Source organism: Rattus norvegicus, chromosome 1 (assembly GCF_021556685.1).
Source record: "Rattus norvegicus strain SHRSP/BbbUtx chromosome 1, alternate assembly SHRSP_T2T, whole genome shotgun sequence".
Lineage (NCBI taxonomy): Eukaryota > Metazoa > Chordata > Mammalia > Rodentia > Muridae > Rattus > Rattus norvegicus.
Genome location: NC_141534.1, coordinates 209,311,634 through 209,331,662, shown reverse-complemented (window position 1 = coordinate 209,331,662; position 20,029 = coordinate 209,311,634). Strand labels below are relative to the sequence as shown.

Below are 20,029 nucleotides of genomic sequence, written 5' to 3'. Positions count from 1 at the left end.
GCAACAGGGGAGCTCTTCCATATCGGACGCTGGGGAAGGTAGGTGGTTATAATGAAGGCAAAGTCATGACGGCATAACTACTTATTTATTTTTTTAAAAGAGAAACTAGATATTTGAACATAGCATTGTAAACAGAAAACACCTAACAGAATGACAGAAACTGTAAAAAAAAAATACTGCTTAAATACTTTTTGAGAAAAAACAGGCTAGGAGGAGAGGAGATGAAACTCACTTGGCACTCTACAAAGGCTGCAGTTTGGTGAACTGTGACTCCCAGACAACCTGACTAAAAGTTGTTCTTTTATTCTGTCTTCTGCTCCTTGGAACTTCCCCAGCCCTACCTCCAGCCCTGAACATGGCTGAGATGGCCATAATAGCCAGCTCTCTGGCCTGCATACTTTTTTTTTTAAAGACACAGTCTCACCATGTAACCCTGGGTGACCCTCAAATTACCATGTAGGCCAGACAGGCTGGCTTTGAACTTACAAACATATACCCATCTTTGCCTCTTGGGTGCTGGGATTAAAGGTTTGTGTGCCACCAGACCTGGAATACATTTGCTTTTGTTTCCTTTTGGAAACCAAGCCGTTTCATTCAGGGCTGGCCTGATGGGGAGGCAAATTGGAGGGACACTGGAACACAAGGCCTGCCATCCTGCAGCTCCAGGGGGATCCCAGCTCTGGACCAAAGTCTGGCAACTAAGTACAACAGGCTCTCAGAACAAGACCCAGGGCCAGTGCTCCCGCACAGAACTCAGTAATCTGTGTGTGAGAAAACACATGGTGGCAGACCAGCACAGCCAAGTTCTCCTGCCAGGATTCTGTGTTTCTAGGGCCGAGACAAGGTGGAGCTGCAGGGCTATCCTGGCCGATGACTTCCTGAAAGGCTTTGCCTTTCACTAGCCTGGGGATCACTGGTGGTCCTGCTATAGTCAGCACCCCAGCACAGGACATGGGTACACATCTCTGGGATTCACTAGACTATTGTCCATGATGGCCATCTTCAAGCTTCTAAGTCTGTCCTTCCCTAGGTCTTGTACCCCCCTCACTAAAAAAGATGTATAAACCATCTAAGATAAGCAATAAAAAAGATTCCCTCCTTTCTGGGCAAAGGAACTGGCTGGAGGCTGAGGAGCACTGCTGTGCAGGTTGTCCCGGTCTGTCTACCTGATGAAATCAGCAATGACCACCACTTGCAGGCCGGCCTCCAGCCCATGCAGCACCAGGAGAACCGTGCTGAGGACTGAGTCCATCCACAGGACCAAGGTCTGCCAGAGTAGGAAGTGAACAGAAAGGAGGCCACTGACTGCTGTGAATGCCAGGCTGGCTGCCAGTGGCACTTCAGCCTCCGTCAGGTTGCCTTGTGTGCCTGGAGAAGAAAACAGACATGAAGTGAGGCGGGGGCTGCAGGACTCACCGACTGCTTGCCAAGGGTCAACGAATTCATGGGATTTGTGAACACTGCCCACTAGGGCCACTCATGTCAGACAGTAGCAACAAGGAAAGCTCAGATTCTCTACTCTTTTTTTATTTTAAATATTTATTTTATTTATATGTGTACTATAGCTGTCTTCAGACACACCAAAAGAGGGCATCAGATCTCACTACATACAGATGGTTGTGAGCCACCATGTGGTTGCTGGGATTTGAACTCAGGACCTCTGGAAGAGCAGTCAGTGCTCTTAACCACTGAACCATCTCTCCAACCTCCAGATTCTCTACTCTTAAGGCACAAACAGTTTGGTTTGAAAACTGTGGGCATTTGCCACCTTTTTCTAACCCCAAGAGGGATCAAAGGGATTTCGTTTAAAATATCTAAAAATATTTCAGTCTGGGTTAAGGCAGGCTGGTTCTGGAAAGTTTCATGAATACTTATGAAAAACAAACTGCCCACTTTACAAACAAATGGGTCATTCATGGAAAACGCCAGCTTGGAGCTGCCGGTAGTTGACCAGCTGCCAGGGCTGCTGGGGCTGTGTCTGAAGGTCTGAAGCTGACCCCAGCCCTGGGTGTCTGATGAGGCTGACTCGAGTGGATGGGGGGTACTAACTGCTTAGAGATCCAATGCTGACAGCCCCCTACAGGGTACTACAAGGGGTTGGCCTGACCTGACTCTTCATTCTGTGGACCATGGGAGCACTGCCCACTGAGTAAGCTGTGCTGTGTAAGTTCCGGTACAGTCCATGGCAGCAGACACTGTGGCTCTGTCTAGAATGACCAGAGAGGACACTCTACCCCCAACAGAGTGGGAGGGAAGGCACCAGATCCAATCAAAGAGAAGGATCAGAGCCTGACAGTGCAATGGACCTGGATGTGGCACCTCCTTTACGTGTCTGTGACTGAGTATAGGAAAAAGTAGGGGCAGAGCTAGAGACCGAGACCTGTGCTTGTCACTACAGCCAGCTATGGAAGGAAGACTTCCATGTTTTACCTTTTGCATTCTTTGTCCATTAGAAGAACCTACGTGTACTGACCCTAACCCTGATCTAAATGAACTATGTGATTTGGGGGGAAAAAAAGTACAGAGCATAGTACAGTTCACCGAGGGATGTAGTTCAGTTGATATGACGCTTGCCAACATGCAGGAGCCCTGTGTTTGATCCTACTAATGCACAACTGGATGTGATGCCTATAATCCCAGCACTCAGGAGGAAAAGGCAGAAGGATCAGGAGTTTAAGGCCAGCCTTAGCCACTGGAGACTCTGTCTATAGATAGATAGATAGATAGATAGATAGATAGATAGATAGATAGATAGATAGATAGATAGATAGATAAGATAGATAGATAGACAGACAGACAGACGGCAGGCAAGCAGGCAGGCAACTGGCTAAGAGTGGCCTCTTAAGGTGGGAACTGATGTGATGCTGAGCCTGTCCTTCAAGGGACCTGGCAAAAACTCCACACTTCCTCTCTGCCAGACTTTCTCCCTGAGGGCTGAAGCCAACAGGGAAGAGGGAAGTCCAAAGGAGTGATCTGGAGCTCCAGCTTCAGGCTGGGCTTCCCGTCTGAGTGTGGCTGTGGTATACACATCCTTCCAGACAGGAGGATGTCACCAGTGTCAATTAGTCTTGGAGCAAGGCTTCTGAACAAATAGTTAATACTTAATGACAACATAAGGTGATACTGCAAAGCACCCAGTAAAGCTGCCTGAATGAAAGTGTTTCCGAGACCCACACTATAACGTGATTAATACTTAAAGGTTCAGAAAGTTTGAAGGGACACCTATGGGACTACAAGCATTTTATGGTTTCAGAGAAAACTCACCTAGGTATAGCTGAGCTACTTCGAAAATTCCCATCAGAAGCAAGAGAACCAGATCCAGGACCAGACAGTTAGAAGGATAGCTGAAAACCTGACCTAGGGACACATACAGCCAGACTCAGATCAGCTTATTCAGGCACAGTTCCTTTGATGGGCCTGGCACTTGTCACTTACTTTTGTACACAATCATCAGGAGTGTGGCTAGGAAGTACAGAGCATAGTACAGCCCACTGAGGTGGAACAGCATCTGAAGAGGAACTGACGAGAGCTGGTAAGTAATCAAGGATCCTCAAGCTCACCAATGAGATGTACCTACCCAGGTGGCATTTTGCCACTCATAGCTGCAAATCAGCAGCTGGGTAAATTCCGACAGAAGGGCACCAACAGATGGACATGGAACCCGGCCACTGGCTCCTGCCTGCTTGGGGCTTGTACTGCTACATGGGCTCCTGGAGTGCTCACCTGAGGGCACCTGCTGGTCACAAGAGTGATGCTGGGCCCCCTCCCCACCCTGGCAGGGCATGGCCTAAGCACCCCAGTCCCCAGCAGATGAGGCAGGACAGAGGGAGTGATTCATGTCACAGGTTACATAGGATCCTTGCAATTTTCTTTAGAGAAAATATATCACGTGGTTATTCAAAGTAAGGGGGTTTTGCCTCCTGCCATGTTGGTTTGGTTGGTGGTAGACAAGTGGCCATCCTCTTAAAGTGCCTGGCCTGAGCTGGTGGGTGACAGCCAGTACACCATGGAACACTCCCTCTTACAAGTTACTAGTCAGATTTAGGAAAAAAAATGGGGGTAGGGACCATGAAAGGCACAAAAAGGCTGAAAGCTGACTGTGTCAGTCTGCAACTTAATGTGGTGGAGCCCTGTAGGACTGTGCTTGTCAGGCCTTGGGAAGCAGCAGCAGCAGGATACCACCTTGAAGGAGCCTCTCCCTGGAAGACAAAGGACAGCCAGTAAGACACCGACAGCAACATGGCAGAACCTAGTTCGCCGACTCCATGTTTATAAATGGAAGTGACCTATGGCTGCACCGAGGCTCTTTTTTTTTTTTTTTTATAAAAGATTTATTTATTTATATATGTGAGTACACTGTCACTGTCTTCAGACACACCAGAAGAGGACATCAGATCTCATTACAGATGGTTGTGAGCCACCATGTGGTCGCTGGGATTTGAACTCAGGACCTCTGGTAGAGCAGTCAGTGCTCTTAACCACTGAGCCATCTCTCCAGCCCGAGGTTCTTGAATCACCTCTACGCCTGTCCCTTGTAGGACGTTGTTTTCTGCTGGAATTTTACTTAACTTCCCAAAATAACTGTCTGAGGGGAAAGTACTTTCTGAAGCAGCCATGTAGCTGTGCAGACTCTCAGACCGTCTCCTGCTCCATGAAGGTATTAAGAGTCAGCTCTAGGGTGTAATGGAGCCTCCCTTGTGTCTCTGGGTCTGGTTTTATACTTGAAAATCTGCCTGGCCCCTCCCTGAATGGGACGTGACCTGGGTCAGACTACCTGTCTGGAGCTCACAGCAGCTGCACATTCACGCTGTGCGTGTCTCCACATGTGCATGCACACCATTCAAACCCAGAATTTGGCCAAAGCCTCCTGTAAAAGAGGCTGACTTCTGAGCAGAGACAGTGCAGCAGTACCTGAACCCAAGCTCTGCAGTCTTCTGCCCATTCGTTCCCTTTGCTCCCTAGAGTTTCAGCAGAGAAGGAAGTAATACCTTGCTGACTTTCTATGGGTCACTTATATGGGTCACTAAACTTTGAAGGCCAGCTTGAAGCTGCTTACTCTGGAGTTGTGGACTCTTGCATGGGCAAGTCATAAACTGGTAAACACAGGACATTAGTAACAGCCTTTGGACAGCCTCCCAGCAGGCACACATGTGAGAGCAGGAAGCCAGGTGAGTGTGGCTGGAGTGGCATTATGTTTCCACAGGGTGCTCTAGTAAACCTGATCTGTTCTTTTCCACGCCCCAGCTAAACTAGGCTACCTCGACACCCATCAATATTTGGGTTGGCTTTACAAACTTCATTGGGGTTTTCTGCCTTTTGAATCCTTTTTTTTTTTTTTTTTTTTGGTTCTTTTTTTTGGAGCTGGGGACCGAACCTAGGCAAGTGCTCTACCACTGAGCTAAATCCCCAACCCCTTGAATCCTTTTTTAATACCCCCCTTACTTTTATCTGCATAGATGTTTTGACTGCATGTATGTCTGAACACCTTATGCATGAAGTGCCAGCAGAGGCCAGAAGAGGGTGTTAGATACCTGGGATTGGAGTTACTTAAGGTTATGAGTTGCCAATGGGCACTGAGAGTTAAACTTAAGTCCTCTAGAGGAGCAGCCAGTGCTCTTAACAGCTGAGCCATCTCTCAAGACTCCTTTTGGATCCTTTAATAATAATAGCTAGGATTAGGGCTGGGATATATATAAAAGATAAAACACTTGTCTAGCATGCAAAGGTCCTAGGTTCAATCCCCAACAGTGACACATATCCCCGAAAAAGCGGCAGAAGTATTTAAATTTTATCTGCTGGTTGTTTATTGTTAAAGATCAAAACTGTGAGACTTGGGGGAAAAATACTGTACAGGGGGCTAGAGATAGAGTTCTGCCAGTAAAAGCAAATACTGTCTTTGGTTCCCAGCACCTACATCAGGCAGCCACAAATGTCTATAATTCTAGCTCCAGAAAATCTAATGCCTTCTTCTGGCTTCTGTGGGCACCTTACACTTAAAGTGTTTCCCTGCATATACACACAATGAAACATTTTACAACTACAGTATAAAAACCTCACATGACATAATGTTAGTTAGTTAATTAGTTAGTTAGATAGTTAGAGAGTTTGTTTTCTGACAAAGGATCTTACTATGTAACTCTGGCTTTCCTGGAACTCACTATGTAGACCAGGCTGGCTTTAAACTTTCTTTCTTTTTCTTTTTTTCTTTCTTCTTTCTTTGGGACAAGGGTCTCCTATTTAGCCTAGGCTGATCTTGAATTTATAATTCTGCCTCAAATTTCCCAAATGCTAGGATCATACTGTTTTTTGTTTGTTTGTTTCAAGTTTGAGATAAGGCCTCACTACTTAGTTCTGACTTGTTTGGCCTGGAACTAATAGCCATCTTCCTGACTCGGCCTCTTAATTGCTGGATTAGTGGAGACAGTCAAAAGCCCAGACTGGAAACTGGGTGTTTTATACAACTTAATTTCAAGACCATTTTCTCGCCCAGGATTTCCTTTTTACTGTAAACATGCACACAACAATAGCACTCCCAAGTCTGTGGTAGCTATTTTTTTTTTTTTTTTTTTTACTGGAGCTGAGGACCGAACCCAGGGCCTTGCGCTTGCTAGGCAAGCGCTCTACCACTGAGCTAAATCCTCAACCCCTCTGTGGTAGCTATTAAACAAAGCATACGGTGGGAGGTGACAGGCAAGGCTGCATGTGTAGTACAATCACATTTCTGACATGTGTTCCATTAAGGAACATTTGGGGAAATGGATGCACTGGTCTGAGCTGGCTACGACCAGCTTCTGACTCATATTGCTGGTACTTGGCCCTGCCTGCCCATATCATCTAGGCCCAGACCTCCTCATTTGGCCTGGGACTCAGCCATAGTGAAATATTAGCTATAGCACTGTCTGGCTGTCTGAGACTCAAGTAAGCCAAAGGGGTGTGTGTGTGTGTGTGTGTGTGTGTGTGTGTGTGTACACGAGCGCGCGTATACACACGGGTGTGTACTCATCCAGGGTAAGATGACATCATTATGCCATGGCTGTGTCTGGTGTGTACCAGGTTTGCCATGGCTTTACCCAAGGTATACCTCAGGTATGCTATGGAGGTGCTGAGAACTATAGGTGTACTTGGGATGAGCTGAATGTATGCTATGAATATCTTGAGCATATCTCAGTGCATGCCAGAGGCATACCATGAATGAATGTGTGGTAAGCTGCAGGTATGACAAGGTGTTCCCTAGGGTGTGTCACAGCTATACCTGGTTAAAAAAAAAAAAATCCCATCAAAGCCAAGGGACTGAATTTTAGCTCAAAGTTCCAGAAAGCCAAGTATTTCAGAGCTGAAGAAAAGCAGCTGACCTTGACTTCAGACACCAGAATCCAGAAGAGCAGATGACCCTTACCCCAGATACTCCACGGGTACAAAGAGACAAAAGACCCTGAAATTCCAAAACCAGTTTGTCTAAGGAAAACAGCTAACTTATCTAGAATGCACTTAACAAGCACCCTTTCCCTACCCTTAGCTACAAAAACCTATGAGTCTAAAGCATGTAGTTTATTGTCTCGAAGTGGTGTCATTGAGTGACTGGATCCTGTGCCCTGATCATCCTATGGCACAAGCCTGCTTTAGCTGTTTGAGGTCAACTAAACCATCATCTTTTAGTTTTTTCCTACAAACTTAATTCTTACTTATTCTTACATCTCGAGTGAGCAACATGAGTGTATTGTGGGTATGACAGGGGTGAGCTGAATATATACTATGGTTGTCTTGGGTATTTTCAATGTGTTAGTCCGGTGTGCCAAGGGTTTAGTGCAAGAAATAGGTGTGCCAAGGGCGTACTCAGGGTGAGCAGCGGGTATGACATGGGTGTGCTCTGGATGAGCCATAGGTATGCCATGAATGTCAGCTTTAGTGAAATACAATTGTGTACTTCGTATGTCACTATAGTGTACTCTGGGTAATCCACAGGTGGACCCCGGGTCGCAGGAGTTGTGATATGGTTGTATACGGGGGGTCTCCCAGTGTGTGCCTCAGATATGTCACTGGAATACAGAGACAAGCTTCAGGACAGCCGTCTGGACATCCGAAATGCTCCCACGCCCAACCGGAAGACATGGCCCCTCCTCCCCCTCTCCAACTGCGGCGCAGAAATCCGGACTAGCGGGCTTAAGCCACCAGGTTCCGGAATAGCGAGGTAACAATCAGAGAAGTTTGCGGAGCCAGCCCAAATAGCCTTTCATCGTGACAGCATGACCACATTGTCCCGGCGATCGCACAGCCCCGCCCGCCTCACCTGGCCGCACGGCCGCCATTTTGCCGCTGGGTCCGCCACAATCCCAGCAGCCTCTTGGCCGCACCCTCCCGCCATCTTCACTCCTCCCGCCGCGCGCTGCAGCGAGCGTCCGACCGCGGCCGAGGCCCGATTCTCCCGTCCGGCAACACTCGGGAGCTTTCGGATAGAAGGAGGCGGGCACTGAGGCTCCGGAGAACTCTGCTCGGAGGCATTCGGCGGAGTTCGGCTAGGCCTCGTATGGGTTCGGCTTCCGCCGCCGCCAGAGGGGGTTGAAAAAATCTAGTGGCTCCAGTGTCTGTCCGCGAACCTAAATTTCGTTGGAAGCTGGCGAGAAACTACCCAGAGCCAGCCAGCTCCATCGGTTAGTGACTACAGTCAGATCAGCTTCCTAGACAGCGAGGAAGAAACGCTCGTAAGGTTTCGTGAAACTTCGGGACCATTCGTACTAGCTCGATTCTGCACTTCGGGAAACTTCGGAGAGCCTCGGTTCTACACTCGGGACATTAGCTCGGCTCTGCGGGCAGCTTCGGCTCGGTTCGGCGGGCGTCAGACTGCCTCTTCGGTCGCTGCTCGGGCGGTGGCTTCGGGCGGCCTCGGCCCAACTCGGGCGGCCTCTTCGGGCCCCGCTTCGGGCTCGGTGCCTGGCGCTTCGGGCGGTCCCGGACAGCGCCTTCGGGCGGACTCGGTGGAGTCCGTATGGAGGACTCGGACTCGGCGGCAAAACAGCTGGGCCTGGCCGAGGCGGCAGCGGTGGCGGCCGCTGCCGCTGTGGCGGCGGCCGCCGCGGCCGCAGCGGAAAGCGAGGCGGAGGAGCCGGTGTTAAGCAGAGACGAGGACTCGGAGGAGGACGCAGACTCCGAGGCGGAGCGCGAGACGCGGCGGGTCACGGCTGTGGCGGTGATGGCGGCCGAATCTGGGCACATGGATATGGGTACCGAGGCTCTGCCCAGCCCTGATGAGGCCGCCGCCGCCGCCGCCTTTGCAGGCAAGTGCGCCCGCCGGCCTCGCGCCTCACCGGGTTCCCGCGTACAAGCCCTGAACACATGCACCATGCACAGGCTGCTTCCCATATGCATTATGCATCTGTCATGCACATCTGTCTCACAGGGAAGGCTCTCTTCCACCTGTCCTGCACATCTGCTTAGCACCTGCCCTGCCAGTGCACCTCACAGTGACCTGCACACCTGCCCTGCCCCTGTCCATGCACCATATACCTGTCCCTGCACCTGACACCTGCCCTACCTACACACATGCCATGCTCTGCACCACCTGTGCACTTCACACTTGCCCGAGCACTTAACAATGCCTGAACACCTTCTCTGCACCTGCCCATGCATCGAACAATGCCTTGCACACTTGCTCTGTCCCTGCTCTGCATTGCACATCGCCCTGCATAATCTCTCTCTCTGTCTCTCTGTCTCTCTCTGTCTCTCTCTGTCTCTCTCTCTCTGTCTCTCTGTCTCTCTGTCTCTCTCTCTGTCTCTCTGTCTCTCTCCCTCCCTCCCTCCCTCCCTCCCTCCCTCCCTCCCTCCCTCCCTCCCTCCCTCCTTTCCTCCCTCCACTAGCCTGGCTCTGCACTGTATACTGACTTGTTCCTTTCTCTTGTGTGAGTGTGCCTCTCTGCTCTTTGTCTTTTTTTTTTTTTTTTTTTTTTGGAGCTGGGGACCGAACCCAGGGCCTTGCGCTTGTTAGGCAAGCGCTCTACCACTGAGCTAAATCCCCAACCCCTGTCTTTTTTACCTTTTGGAACTTTCTCAGTTTCTACTACCTGCCTTGTCCTCTCCTGCTGCTTCCTGGGAGCTGATAGCACAGATGGGTCAGATATGAATTCTGTCCTGGAGGTGTTCCAGGTATGGTCAGCAGCATTACTGCTGGTAGACCTGTCTGTCTCAAAGGCCAGTTCAGGTCTAAGTGTGACCTGAGCAGGGCAGGAGAGTTATCCAAGGCAGGCAACCTTTCAAAGTTAACGATGCAGACACCAGCCTTGCTTAAACATAGTGGCATGAGAGTCTCCATGCTGCATCTTCTAAGTCTTTTCCTATGCAGATATCCCTCCTTCATTACTTAGCTTTCCATTTTGTTCCTTCTGTTTTCTTGACACATAGAGCACCCCGATTCTCATGTTTCATGACAAATAGAGCCTTGAGCTAAGCTGTATCACCCTGTACAGGTGACACCACACCACACTGCCTCCTACAACTCCACTAAATCCCCCCACCCTTTGACCTTCCTGCGTGTTGAACTCCCTGCCAGTTGGAGCTCTGGATTTTATGCTTGTCTACCTGAACCCTTGGAAGACCACCATTTTGCCATGCTTCTTGTTTTGTTATTTCCAATATGAAGCTGCAGGCTTGGTGTTGGGGTTTTAATCAGGGCACATCAGAGCTGAAGCTTAACTCTAGGTGGGTGTTTGTTCAGACCATTAGGACTGGAGCACAGTGGTGGAGAAGCCTTGGTTCTGCTTGTTTTCTGCCCTATTTACCTGAAGTCTAGATCCAGTTACAAGAGTGAGGGAAGCTTCCTAGAGCTTTTTTTTTTTTTTTTTTTTTCTTCTTTTTTTCGGAGCTGGGGACCGAACCCAGGGCCTTGCGCTAGCTAGGCAAGTGCTCTACCGCTGAGCTAAATCCCCAACCCCCTAGAGCTTTTTAAAAGAAGATATATATTTATTTTTATGTGTATATATGTGATTGCAGGTGTCTGCAATTCCTTATGGAGCTAGAGTTACACATGGTTGTGAGAACCTAACATGGGTGCTTGGGCCTCAGAAAGAACAGTGTGCTTGAAATTTCTGAGCCATACTGCTCTCTTCCCAGAGTTTTTTTTTTTTTTTTTTTTTTTTTTTTAAGTTAATGTATTTAATGTGTGTGGTTGCTTTGCCTGCATGTGTAGATATACCACATGTTTGCTTGATCCCCGTTGAAGTCACAAAAAGGCTTCTGTTCTTTTGGAACTGGAGTTATAGGGAGTTGTAAGCAACTATGCGGCTGCTGGGAATTGAACCCAGGACCTTCAGAAGAGAAAACAGTATTCTCTTTTTTTTTTTCTTTTTTTTTTTTTTTTGGTTCTTTTTTTCGGAGCTGTGGACCGGAAAACAGTACTCTCTTAACTGCTGAGCCATTTCTGGTCTCTTTCCTGGAGCTTCTTTCTTTTTCTTTTTCTTTTTTTCTTTTTCTTTTTCTTTTTCTTTTTCTCTCTCCTCTCCTCTCCTCTCCTCTCTTCTCCTCTCCTCTCCTGTCCTGTCCTGTCCTGTCCTGTCCTGTCCTGTCCTGTCCTAAGACAGAGTCTCTCTGTATAACCCTGTTTGTCCTGGCACTCTGTAGATCAAGGTAGGCTAGAACTCAGATATGCCTGCCTCTGCCCTGAGTGCTGGGATTAAAGATGTTTGCCTTTGCTGTGTGGCTTTTCCTGGAGTTTTTTTTTTTTTTTTTTTTTTTTTTTTGGACCTGGGGACCGAACCCAAGGCCTTGCGCTTGCTAGGCAAGCGCTCTACCACTGAGCTAAATCCCCAACCCCTTTCCTGGAGTTTTTTTTTTTTTTTGGTTCTTTTTTTCGGAGCTGGGGATCGAACCCAGGGCCTTGCACTTCCTAGGTAAGCGCTCTACCACTGAGCTAAATCCCCAGCCCCAAGTTTTTAATGCTCCATTTTCAACCATGAATTCTGGGTTGACATTGGGATTTGGGGCCATGGAGTTTTTATCCTCTTTTGCATATATTTTTCTGAGCTCAGGAAGGAAGTATGTTTGTGGTGACAACAGAGAACTGCATCTGTGCTGGGTGTATACATGTGTGTATATGTATGTATTAGAATTTTAGTGATATTTATGTATCAGAAGATTTCTAACATCGTGTTGTAAGTTTTTGAAGTCAGATTATACCAGGTAGCTCAGCGCTAACTGAGTTCCTTAATTAGGTGTACCCCACATATGGATTGGTAATGGACAGGAGCTAGAACAGGTGCAAGGGGTGCAGGTTGGTCAGGGCTGGATTAATGGGGCTGTCAGGACTCCAGTTGGCATCCTTGGGTATTTCCCTCATGCCAAAGGCTTCCCTGGGTACTGGGCATTTTAGAATGCTGGGTGGCAGACAGAACTGTTGTAGAGATCGGGAAGGCCAACTGCAAAGGATACATAGTAGTAGGCAGTAGGATACAGAAGAACCCAGTGACACTGTGGCAGGACGCCTCAGGGACATGACACATCTTCGTGCAGCTGTTCTGTGCAGTTACTGCTGGTAGACCTGTTTGCCCCAAGGAGTCAAGTTCATGTTGCAGGAGTGGCTGGCAGGTTGACGTGTCTTTCAGGAGGAAGAGTTTCTGGGGAAGGATGTCATGGAGACCCCAGACAGTGGACACAAGACTGTAGGATGGCCTGAGCTATGGCAGTGGAGAGGGATGAGGCTGGACTGGAGTCTGCCATGTCTTGATCGACAAGGAGGTGTCCTAGACCTATGGGACTTGCAGCTTCTTTGCAAAGGGAGAAAGGCCAGTGGTGGAGTGGGAATGGGGGGTCATGGTGGACATTTTTGCTGCATGTGAAAGGCTTTGGTGGGGAAGGGTAGAGATCTCCCTTTTCTGGGAGAAGCAAGTGTTTTAGACTGGACTAGAGATGTCAGCAGAGCATTAACAGAAGTATTAAAATGTCTGGGTGGACATGGGCACTTTAAAGCTTCACAAGTAAGAAAGACCTCTGCTCTTTGTGCTCTCCCTTCACTGTGTGTGAAGTTTCATTCTGTTCCATTCTCTTGTAGAAGTGACCACAGTGACTGTGGCCAACGTGGGGTCCTCTGCAGATAACGTCTTCACAACATCAGTGGCAAATGCAGCCTCGATATCAGGACATGTCCTGGTAAGCTGTTCTTGGGTGTAGCTCAGGGTTCCTGGCCCCTCTCCTTAGAGTTCTTGACTTCTCTGCCCAATCCACGAGGGTGATCCTCATTCTCAAGACCCTCTCAGGGTTTAGATGTGAGTGAACACCCATAGTTCTTGGATCCATGGGGGACCTATTTGCCTCACTGTGCTCTCAGGCAAGACTCAGTTTAACCTGGGACTTTAACGTGAAAGGTGCAGTATAAATCTAGAAAAAGGTAGAGAGCTAGGAGAAATTCTTACGCTGCAGTCAGGCCATCCTCCATGCCAGCTGGCCTTGCAGCCTGTGTTCTACCAGGCTCAGGGTGCTCTTAGCCCACACAGCATCTTCTCAGTGCCTGGCTTTCCGTTGGGTTCCATAGACACACGAAGAATGATTGTATCTGGCCATCCTGCTCCTTTCTCCGAGGCTTATAGTCCATTAGTCCTTTCTTGTGTTCAGTCCTGCAGGTTATCAGCATCTATGATGCCTTCAGTAGCACCTGTGTCCAAAATCAGAGACCTTTTATGGCTGTCACACCTTCCTGCTTTCTATGTGCAACCTTCAGGAACCCTCCTTAGGCAAGGCAGACTTGCTCAGTGTCCAGAAAGCAGCTGTGCAAATGAACACACAGTATGCTTCAGTTCTGACAAACGTGCACACACTTAACAGCCTTTGTGTCTTCTTGCTTCTATCCTTGTGTACCTTGGGGTTGTCTGAGGAGAGGATTTGTGGGCCTAGGTGCACATCCCCTCTTGCTGTAGGGCCACATTCCATTGAGTCAAGTAATGTGCTGCAGCCTATCCTAGAGCTGACTAGAGTGCCTTTCCTTCTAGTCTGGTAGGACAGCCCTGCAGATCGGGGACAGCCTGAACACTGAGAAAGCCACACTAATAGTTGTACACACAGATGGGAGCATTGTGGAAACCACCGGGCTGAAGGGCCCAGCAGCACCTCTCACCCCAGGTACCTACAGCTCCTGACCCCAGGCCTTGTGTGTGTGTGCATGTGCGTGTGCTTGTGTTAATTTGAAAACTAAATCGAGGTCTATAGAAAAGGCAAATTTTTCCAGGCAGAGAAGGAATGCTGCCCATGGAGGGCTGGCACTACCCTTTAGTGCTCTCCTGATGTACCTGTGAGGGGCTTGGTGCTTGGGGATGGAGCAGCATGGGCTTTTCTGGTCATTCTGTGCTCTCATCCTCATAGCCTCTCTTTGCCCAGGTCCTCAGTCTCCTCCTACCCCACTGGCACCTGGCCAGGAGAAAGGTGGTACCAAGTACAACTGGGACCCTTCGGTGTATGACAGCGAGCTGCCTGTGCGCTGTCGGAACATCAGTGGCACGCTCTACAAGAGTCGGCTCGGCTCAGGTGAGGCAGCACTTGGCTATCATCATTCCCCAAAGAAGACTTTGTTCTTCTGTGTGACCCTCTTAGTAAACTGGGGCCCAGGAGGCCTGTCATGTGCAAATGTGGTAGAGGAGACGGGTGTGAGGACTGTCAGCCCTGCGTCCCTGGAGCCACTCAGACCACTCAGATGACAGAGGACCCCTGAAGTGGGCTGATGCTCACTGGAGACCCAGCGCAGCATGCAGTGACCGTGGACAGTGGATTTGAGATAACTTGCCAGGCAGTGTATTGGGTGATTAGAGGCCATGCAGGGCAGAGAAAGAAAAAAGGCAGAAGGAACTGATGTCATCAAGGCAAGCCAGCAACAGGCCTTGATGAACTCTTAGGACCAGACCCTTTCATTCCAGGTGGCCGGGGGCGGTGTATCAAGCAGGGAGAAAACTGGTACAGCCCAACCGAGTTTGAAGCCATGGCAGGAAGAGCCAGCAGCAAGGACTGGAAGAGAAGCATCCGCTATGCGGGCAGACCCCTGCAGTGCCTCATCCAGGTATCTGTTGGGACCACGCCAGCCTTAGGATGAGCAGTGGGGAGTGTCCAGAACATGGCCCCAGACAGGGACTGATGCCGAGCGCTCACAGTATGACCATCTTGATGTTCTTGTCCTGGGTGTGTGTTGCAAGTGACTCAGAGAATTATTGTGGAGGGCAGATGGGGTAACACTGGCACAGAAGACGGACAACTCAGACACATGGGAAGAGAGGTCGAGAGTCAGTGGCAGGGCCCAGCCACATCTGCCTTCCTTTTGCTCCACTTTCACTGCAAGGAAGGAAACTTTTTTCCTCTAGGTTTATTATTTTATGAGTGTTTTGTCTGCATGTGTGTATGTGTGCCACATGCATGGTACCTGTGATGTCAGATTCCCTGGGACTAGAGTTATAGACAGTGTGAGGTGCCATCTGAGTACTTAGAATTGAACCTTGGTCCTCTCTAAGATAATACATATTCTTTTTTTTAACAAGCAAACCACTTGGTTTTGCTTTTCTCTCTCTCTCTCTCTCTTTTTTTTTTTTTTTCCCGGAGCTGAGGACCGAACCCAGGGCCTTGAGCCTGCTAGGCAAGTGCTCTACCACTGAGCTAAATCCCTAACCCCAGTAATACATATTCTTAACCACCACACCCACCTTCTAGCCTGAGGAAAAGACTTGATTTTCTGCTCCAGCTCAGCTCCCGACTGTGGCTATACAGTGTCTCTGGAGTCTCATTCCTAGGGAGAGAGACTCAAGCCTGCTGGAGCACTGTGCAGACAAGAACTTTCCAGAAGTGATTGTATTTTATGCTCAGATTTTTAATCTTGGTGGTGGGTGCAATATAGCATTGAACAACTCCCTAATTTCTATATTTCTGTTATATGTATAATATATCTATATAGTTCTACATTTGAACCATATGATGTCTATATCTCCTTCTCTCTTTCAGGATGGTATTTTGAACCCTCACGCTGCCTCCTGCACCTGTGCTGCCTGTTGCGATGACATGACTCTAGTAAGTCACTGGGTGTTGTGCTTCCTGCCTACAGAGGTGCTGTTCCTCCTTTTCTAAAGTCTGTTGTCTCTGAAGGCTGCTGCATTCACTGGGTAGAAGGTGACTGTAGGGGAGCCCAGGACACTGAAACTGGAAGGCTGTATGGAACCAGGCGAGCCCGGGCCATGCCTTCTCTAAAGTGGGTACAGTAACCGTGCATGTGCCACCTCTTTCAACATTCGTGTTGTAATATTACACCAGCCAGGCCTGTAGCATGAAGTTATCATTCCAGCTACTAGGGAGGCTAAAGCAAGAAGATGGGTAGTTTAAGACCTTCCTGATTTAGAGTGAGTTCTAAGCCAGCCTGGGCAACCTAGTAAGAAGTCAGAGATGCTGGTCCATGCCTTTACTCCCAGCACTCAGGAGACAGAGGCAGGTGGATCTCTTTTAGTTCAAGACCAGCCTGGCCTACAGAGTGAGTTCCAGGATAGCCAGGACTACACAGAGAAAATTTGTCTTGAGAAAAAAATAAAGGAAAGAAAAGAAAAAGAGGGAGGGATATAGCTCAGTGATAGAGCACTTACTTCACATGTGAGGGCCCCAAATTCAGGAAGCAAAGCCCCTACTTTATCAGGGATGGATCTTTTAATGTCCTTGAAATACCTCCTCATTTAAAATTCGTAACTGACTCAAGAAGAAGCATGATATTATTGATTTTGCTAAAGATTACTATGTAGCTTGATGCTAACATGAATATATTACGTTTGTTTCCACTCTCCTTAGTATTGCAAGTTATTATTATTTTTTTAAGATTTACTTTTATTTATATTAATACTCTATAACTGTCTTCAGACACACCAGAAGAGCACATCAAATCCCTTTACAGATGGTCATGAGCCACTGTGTGTGTTGCTGGGAATTGAACTCAGGACCTCTGGAAGAACATTTGGGCTCTTAACCGCTAAACCATCTCTCTAGCCCACAAATTATTTTTAAATACTGTCTCAGTTAGGGTTTTACTGCTGTGAACAGACACCATGACCAAGGCAAATCTTACAAATGACAACATTGAGTTGGGGCTGGCTTACAGATTCAGAGGTTCAGTCCATGATCATCAATGCAGGAAGCATGACAGCATCCCAGCAGGCTTGGTGCAGGAGGAGCTGAGAGTTCTACATCTTCATCTGAAGGCTGCTAGCAGAATAGCTAGGGTCTCAAAGCCCACTCCCACAGTAATACATCTACTCCAACAGGATCACACCTTCTAATAGTGCTGCTCCCTGGGCTGAGCATATATAAATCATCACATTATCCTTAATATAAAGTAGAAGCTGCCTAGTTATGACTTCCTTGCTTTAGTTTCATTTATAATCTGGTAAGTTACTAATTGATAATAAAAACTTAAGCCAGGCATGGTGGCATATGGCTGGATCCCAACACTTAGGAGATGGAATGTCTCTTATTTAGGGTTCCTGTTGCTGCAAAGAGACACCATGACCACAGCGACTCTTAGAAAGGAAAACATTTACTTGGGCTAGCTTACAGTTCAGAGGTTCAGTCCACTATCGTCGTGGCGGGAAGCATGGCGGCTTGCAGGCGGGCATGCTGCTGGAGAGGCAGCTGAGAGCTCTACATCTGGATCGGCAGGCAACAGGAAGAGAGAGTGACACTGGGCCACACTTTCTCCACTCCCTGTGGGACTGTGCGGGCCATTTCCATTCCAATCACCACATGGAGTGAGGTGAATTGCCACAAGTTGAACACCTGCCTGGTGTCTTTTAAAAATGAGACCCTGTTTTTAAAAATTAGAGAGGCTTTAAAAATATTTGTTTTGGGGGTTGGGAGGATTTAGCTCAGTGGTAGAGCGCTTGCCTAGCAAGCGCAAGGCCCTGGGTTCAGTCCCCAGCTCCAAAAAAAAAAAAAAAAAAAAAAAACAAACCAAAAAAAACAAAACAAAACAAAACAAAAAACAAAACAAAAAGCAGATAATTATAAAAATATTTTAAAGAATATTTGTTTTGTTTTATGATTTTGAGCAGAACAGCGCATCAGATCTCGTTGACCTGGAACTATGGATGGTTGTGAGCCACCTTATGGGTGCTGGGATCCACCTTGTGGGTGCTGGGATGCATCTTGTGGGTGCTGGGATCCAACACAGGTCCTCTGCAAGAGCAGCTGTGCTCTAACACTCAGTGCAGCTCCTGAGAGAAAAAAAAAAATTTTTTTTTTTTTTTGGTTCTTTTTTTCCGGAGCTGGGGACCGAACCCAGGGCCTTGCGCTTCCTAGGCAAGCGCTCTACCACTGAGCTAAATCCCCAACCCCCTGAGAGAAAATTTTAAGACATTCTTTTAATTTTAGCACTTGAGAGGCAGAGGCAGGCAGACCTCTATGAGTTCAAAGCCAACCTGGTCTACAGAGCAAATTCTAGGACAGCCAAGGCTGTACAGAGAAACCCTGTCTTAATATTTTTAGACTATTTGACAGTTTCCTAAGTTTCTACAATGTGTCTTGATCACACACACACACCTCTGACTCCCCCTCCTGCTCCCTTGTGCCCTCCTAGGCATGTTCCCCTTTCACCTTCATTTCCTCTTATCTTTTCATAGCTCAGTGATTTCAATAGTGCTGTCCACATGCATGTGAGTGTGGGGCAGAAAGACATTGTAATTGGAGAGATGCTGTAAATACCAAGTATACTTAATTTTTTTTTTTCCGGAGCTGGGGACCGAACCCAGGGCCTTGCGCTTGCTAGGCAAGCACTCTACCACTGAGCTAAATCCCCAACCCCTATACTTAAATGTTTTATTTGCTTGTTTTTGACACAGACTTACTGTGTATCCCTGGCTGTCCTGGAACTCAGTATTTAGACCAGACTGGCCTCAAACTCAGAGATCTGCCTGCCTCTGCTTCCCAAGTGCTGGGATTAAAGGATTTGTCATTATGCAGAACTTATTTAATTTTAATGTAATTCTACTATAAAAACCTTAATGAAAATAATATAATCTAAACATCATTAAAAAATACCCAAAACAGGGCTGGAGAGATGGCTCAGTGGTTAAGAGCACTGACTGCTCTTCCAGAGGTCCTGAGTTCAAATCCCAGCAACCACATGGTGGCTCACAACCATCTGTAATGAGATCTGATGCCCTCTTCTGGTGTGTCTGAAGACAGCCACAGTGTACTCATATAAATAAAATAAATAAATCTTTAAAAAAAAATACCCAAAACAAAAATGGGGGTCAGTGATGGCTCATGCCTTTAATCCATCACTCCATAGGCAGAGATAGACAGATCTCTGTGAGTTCAAGGCCAGCCTGTTCTACAGAGTAAGTTCCAGAATAGTCAGCACTACACAGAAAGATTCTGTCTCAAAAAAAGCAACAAAAACCCAAAAACTCAATCAAACAACACTAATGGGAGATGGTCAGAGATTCTGAGGTATCACAGGGATTGGTCTTTCAAGGGCTTCAGGACACAACACAGAACCATTGACGTTGCTGTAAAGCACAAGTCTCTAGGTATCAATCTCATAAAACATGGTGGACTTTGTGAAAACTAGAAAGGGCTGATTGATAAAGGCAGTCAGCAAAGCCTGGACACGTCGAGTCGTGCTGCCTCACCGGTGGGAGGCTTAGCATAGTGAGGGAGTTAACTCCCCAAACCGACAGGCCCCGTGTAGTCTGAATTTCAGCAGGATTCTCTAGGTACAGAGATCCCAAAGTTTATATGAAAGGGGGAAAAAGAATAGCCAAAGCAGTTTTGAAAAAGAAGTCTCAAAGTCAGGTAAGGTAGCACATGCCTTTAACCCCAGTACAGTAGGCAAAGGCAGGTGGATTTCTATGGATTAGAGGTCAGTTCAGTCTACATAGTAAGTTTCAGGCCAGCCAGGGCTACATTATGAGACTCTTTCAGAAAAAAATTGAAAAAGACAACTCTGGGGTTGTCAAGCTCATGTGACCGTGGGCTTGTGCGAGTTCTCTATTGCAGTGGTAATCTTCAGTGTGTCAGCGGGGAGGATCAGGGACCTCTT

At 47.7% G+C, this 20,029-nt stretch overlaps 2 protein-coding genes across 9 annotated transcripts in view; one reads left to right on the top strand and one right to left on the bottom strand.

Moving 5' to 3' along the window:
• Positions 1-66: 66 nt before the first annotated feature.
• Tmem80 (transmembrane protein 80) lies at positions 67-8,424 on the bottom strand. 2 transcript variants are annotated; one of them, NM_001402263.1, is given in 5 exon segments: positions 67-1,368; positions 3,265-3,357; positions 3,436-3,529; positions 4,180-4,199; positions 8,288-8,424. In NM_001402263.1, coding segments are annotated over 5 exon segments (432 nt in total). In that variant the 5' UTR covers positions 8,307-8,424; the 3' UTR covers positions 67-1,162.
• Positions 8,425-8,815: 391 nt separating this feature from the next.
• Positions 8,816-20,029, top strand: part of Deaf1 (DEAF1 transcription factor) — a 33,767-nt gene continuing 22,553 nt past the window's right edge. For 3 of the 7 annotated variants that reach the window (XM_087594528.1, XM_087594521.1, XM_087594514.1), the window contains exons 1-7: positions 8,816-9,272; positions 12,588-12,767; positions 13,034-13,131; positions 13,968-14,097; positions 14,353-14,499; positions 14,886-15,025; positions 15,955-16,020. In XM_087594528.1, coding sequence (XP_087450654.1) covers positions 12,734-12,767; positions 13,034-13,131; positions 13,968-14,097; positions 14,353-14,499; positions 14,886-15,025; positions 15,955-16,020 — 615 coding nt within the window. In that variant the 5' untranslated portion in view covers positions 8,816-9,272; positions 12,588-12,733. 7 annotated transcript variants of the gene reach the window in all.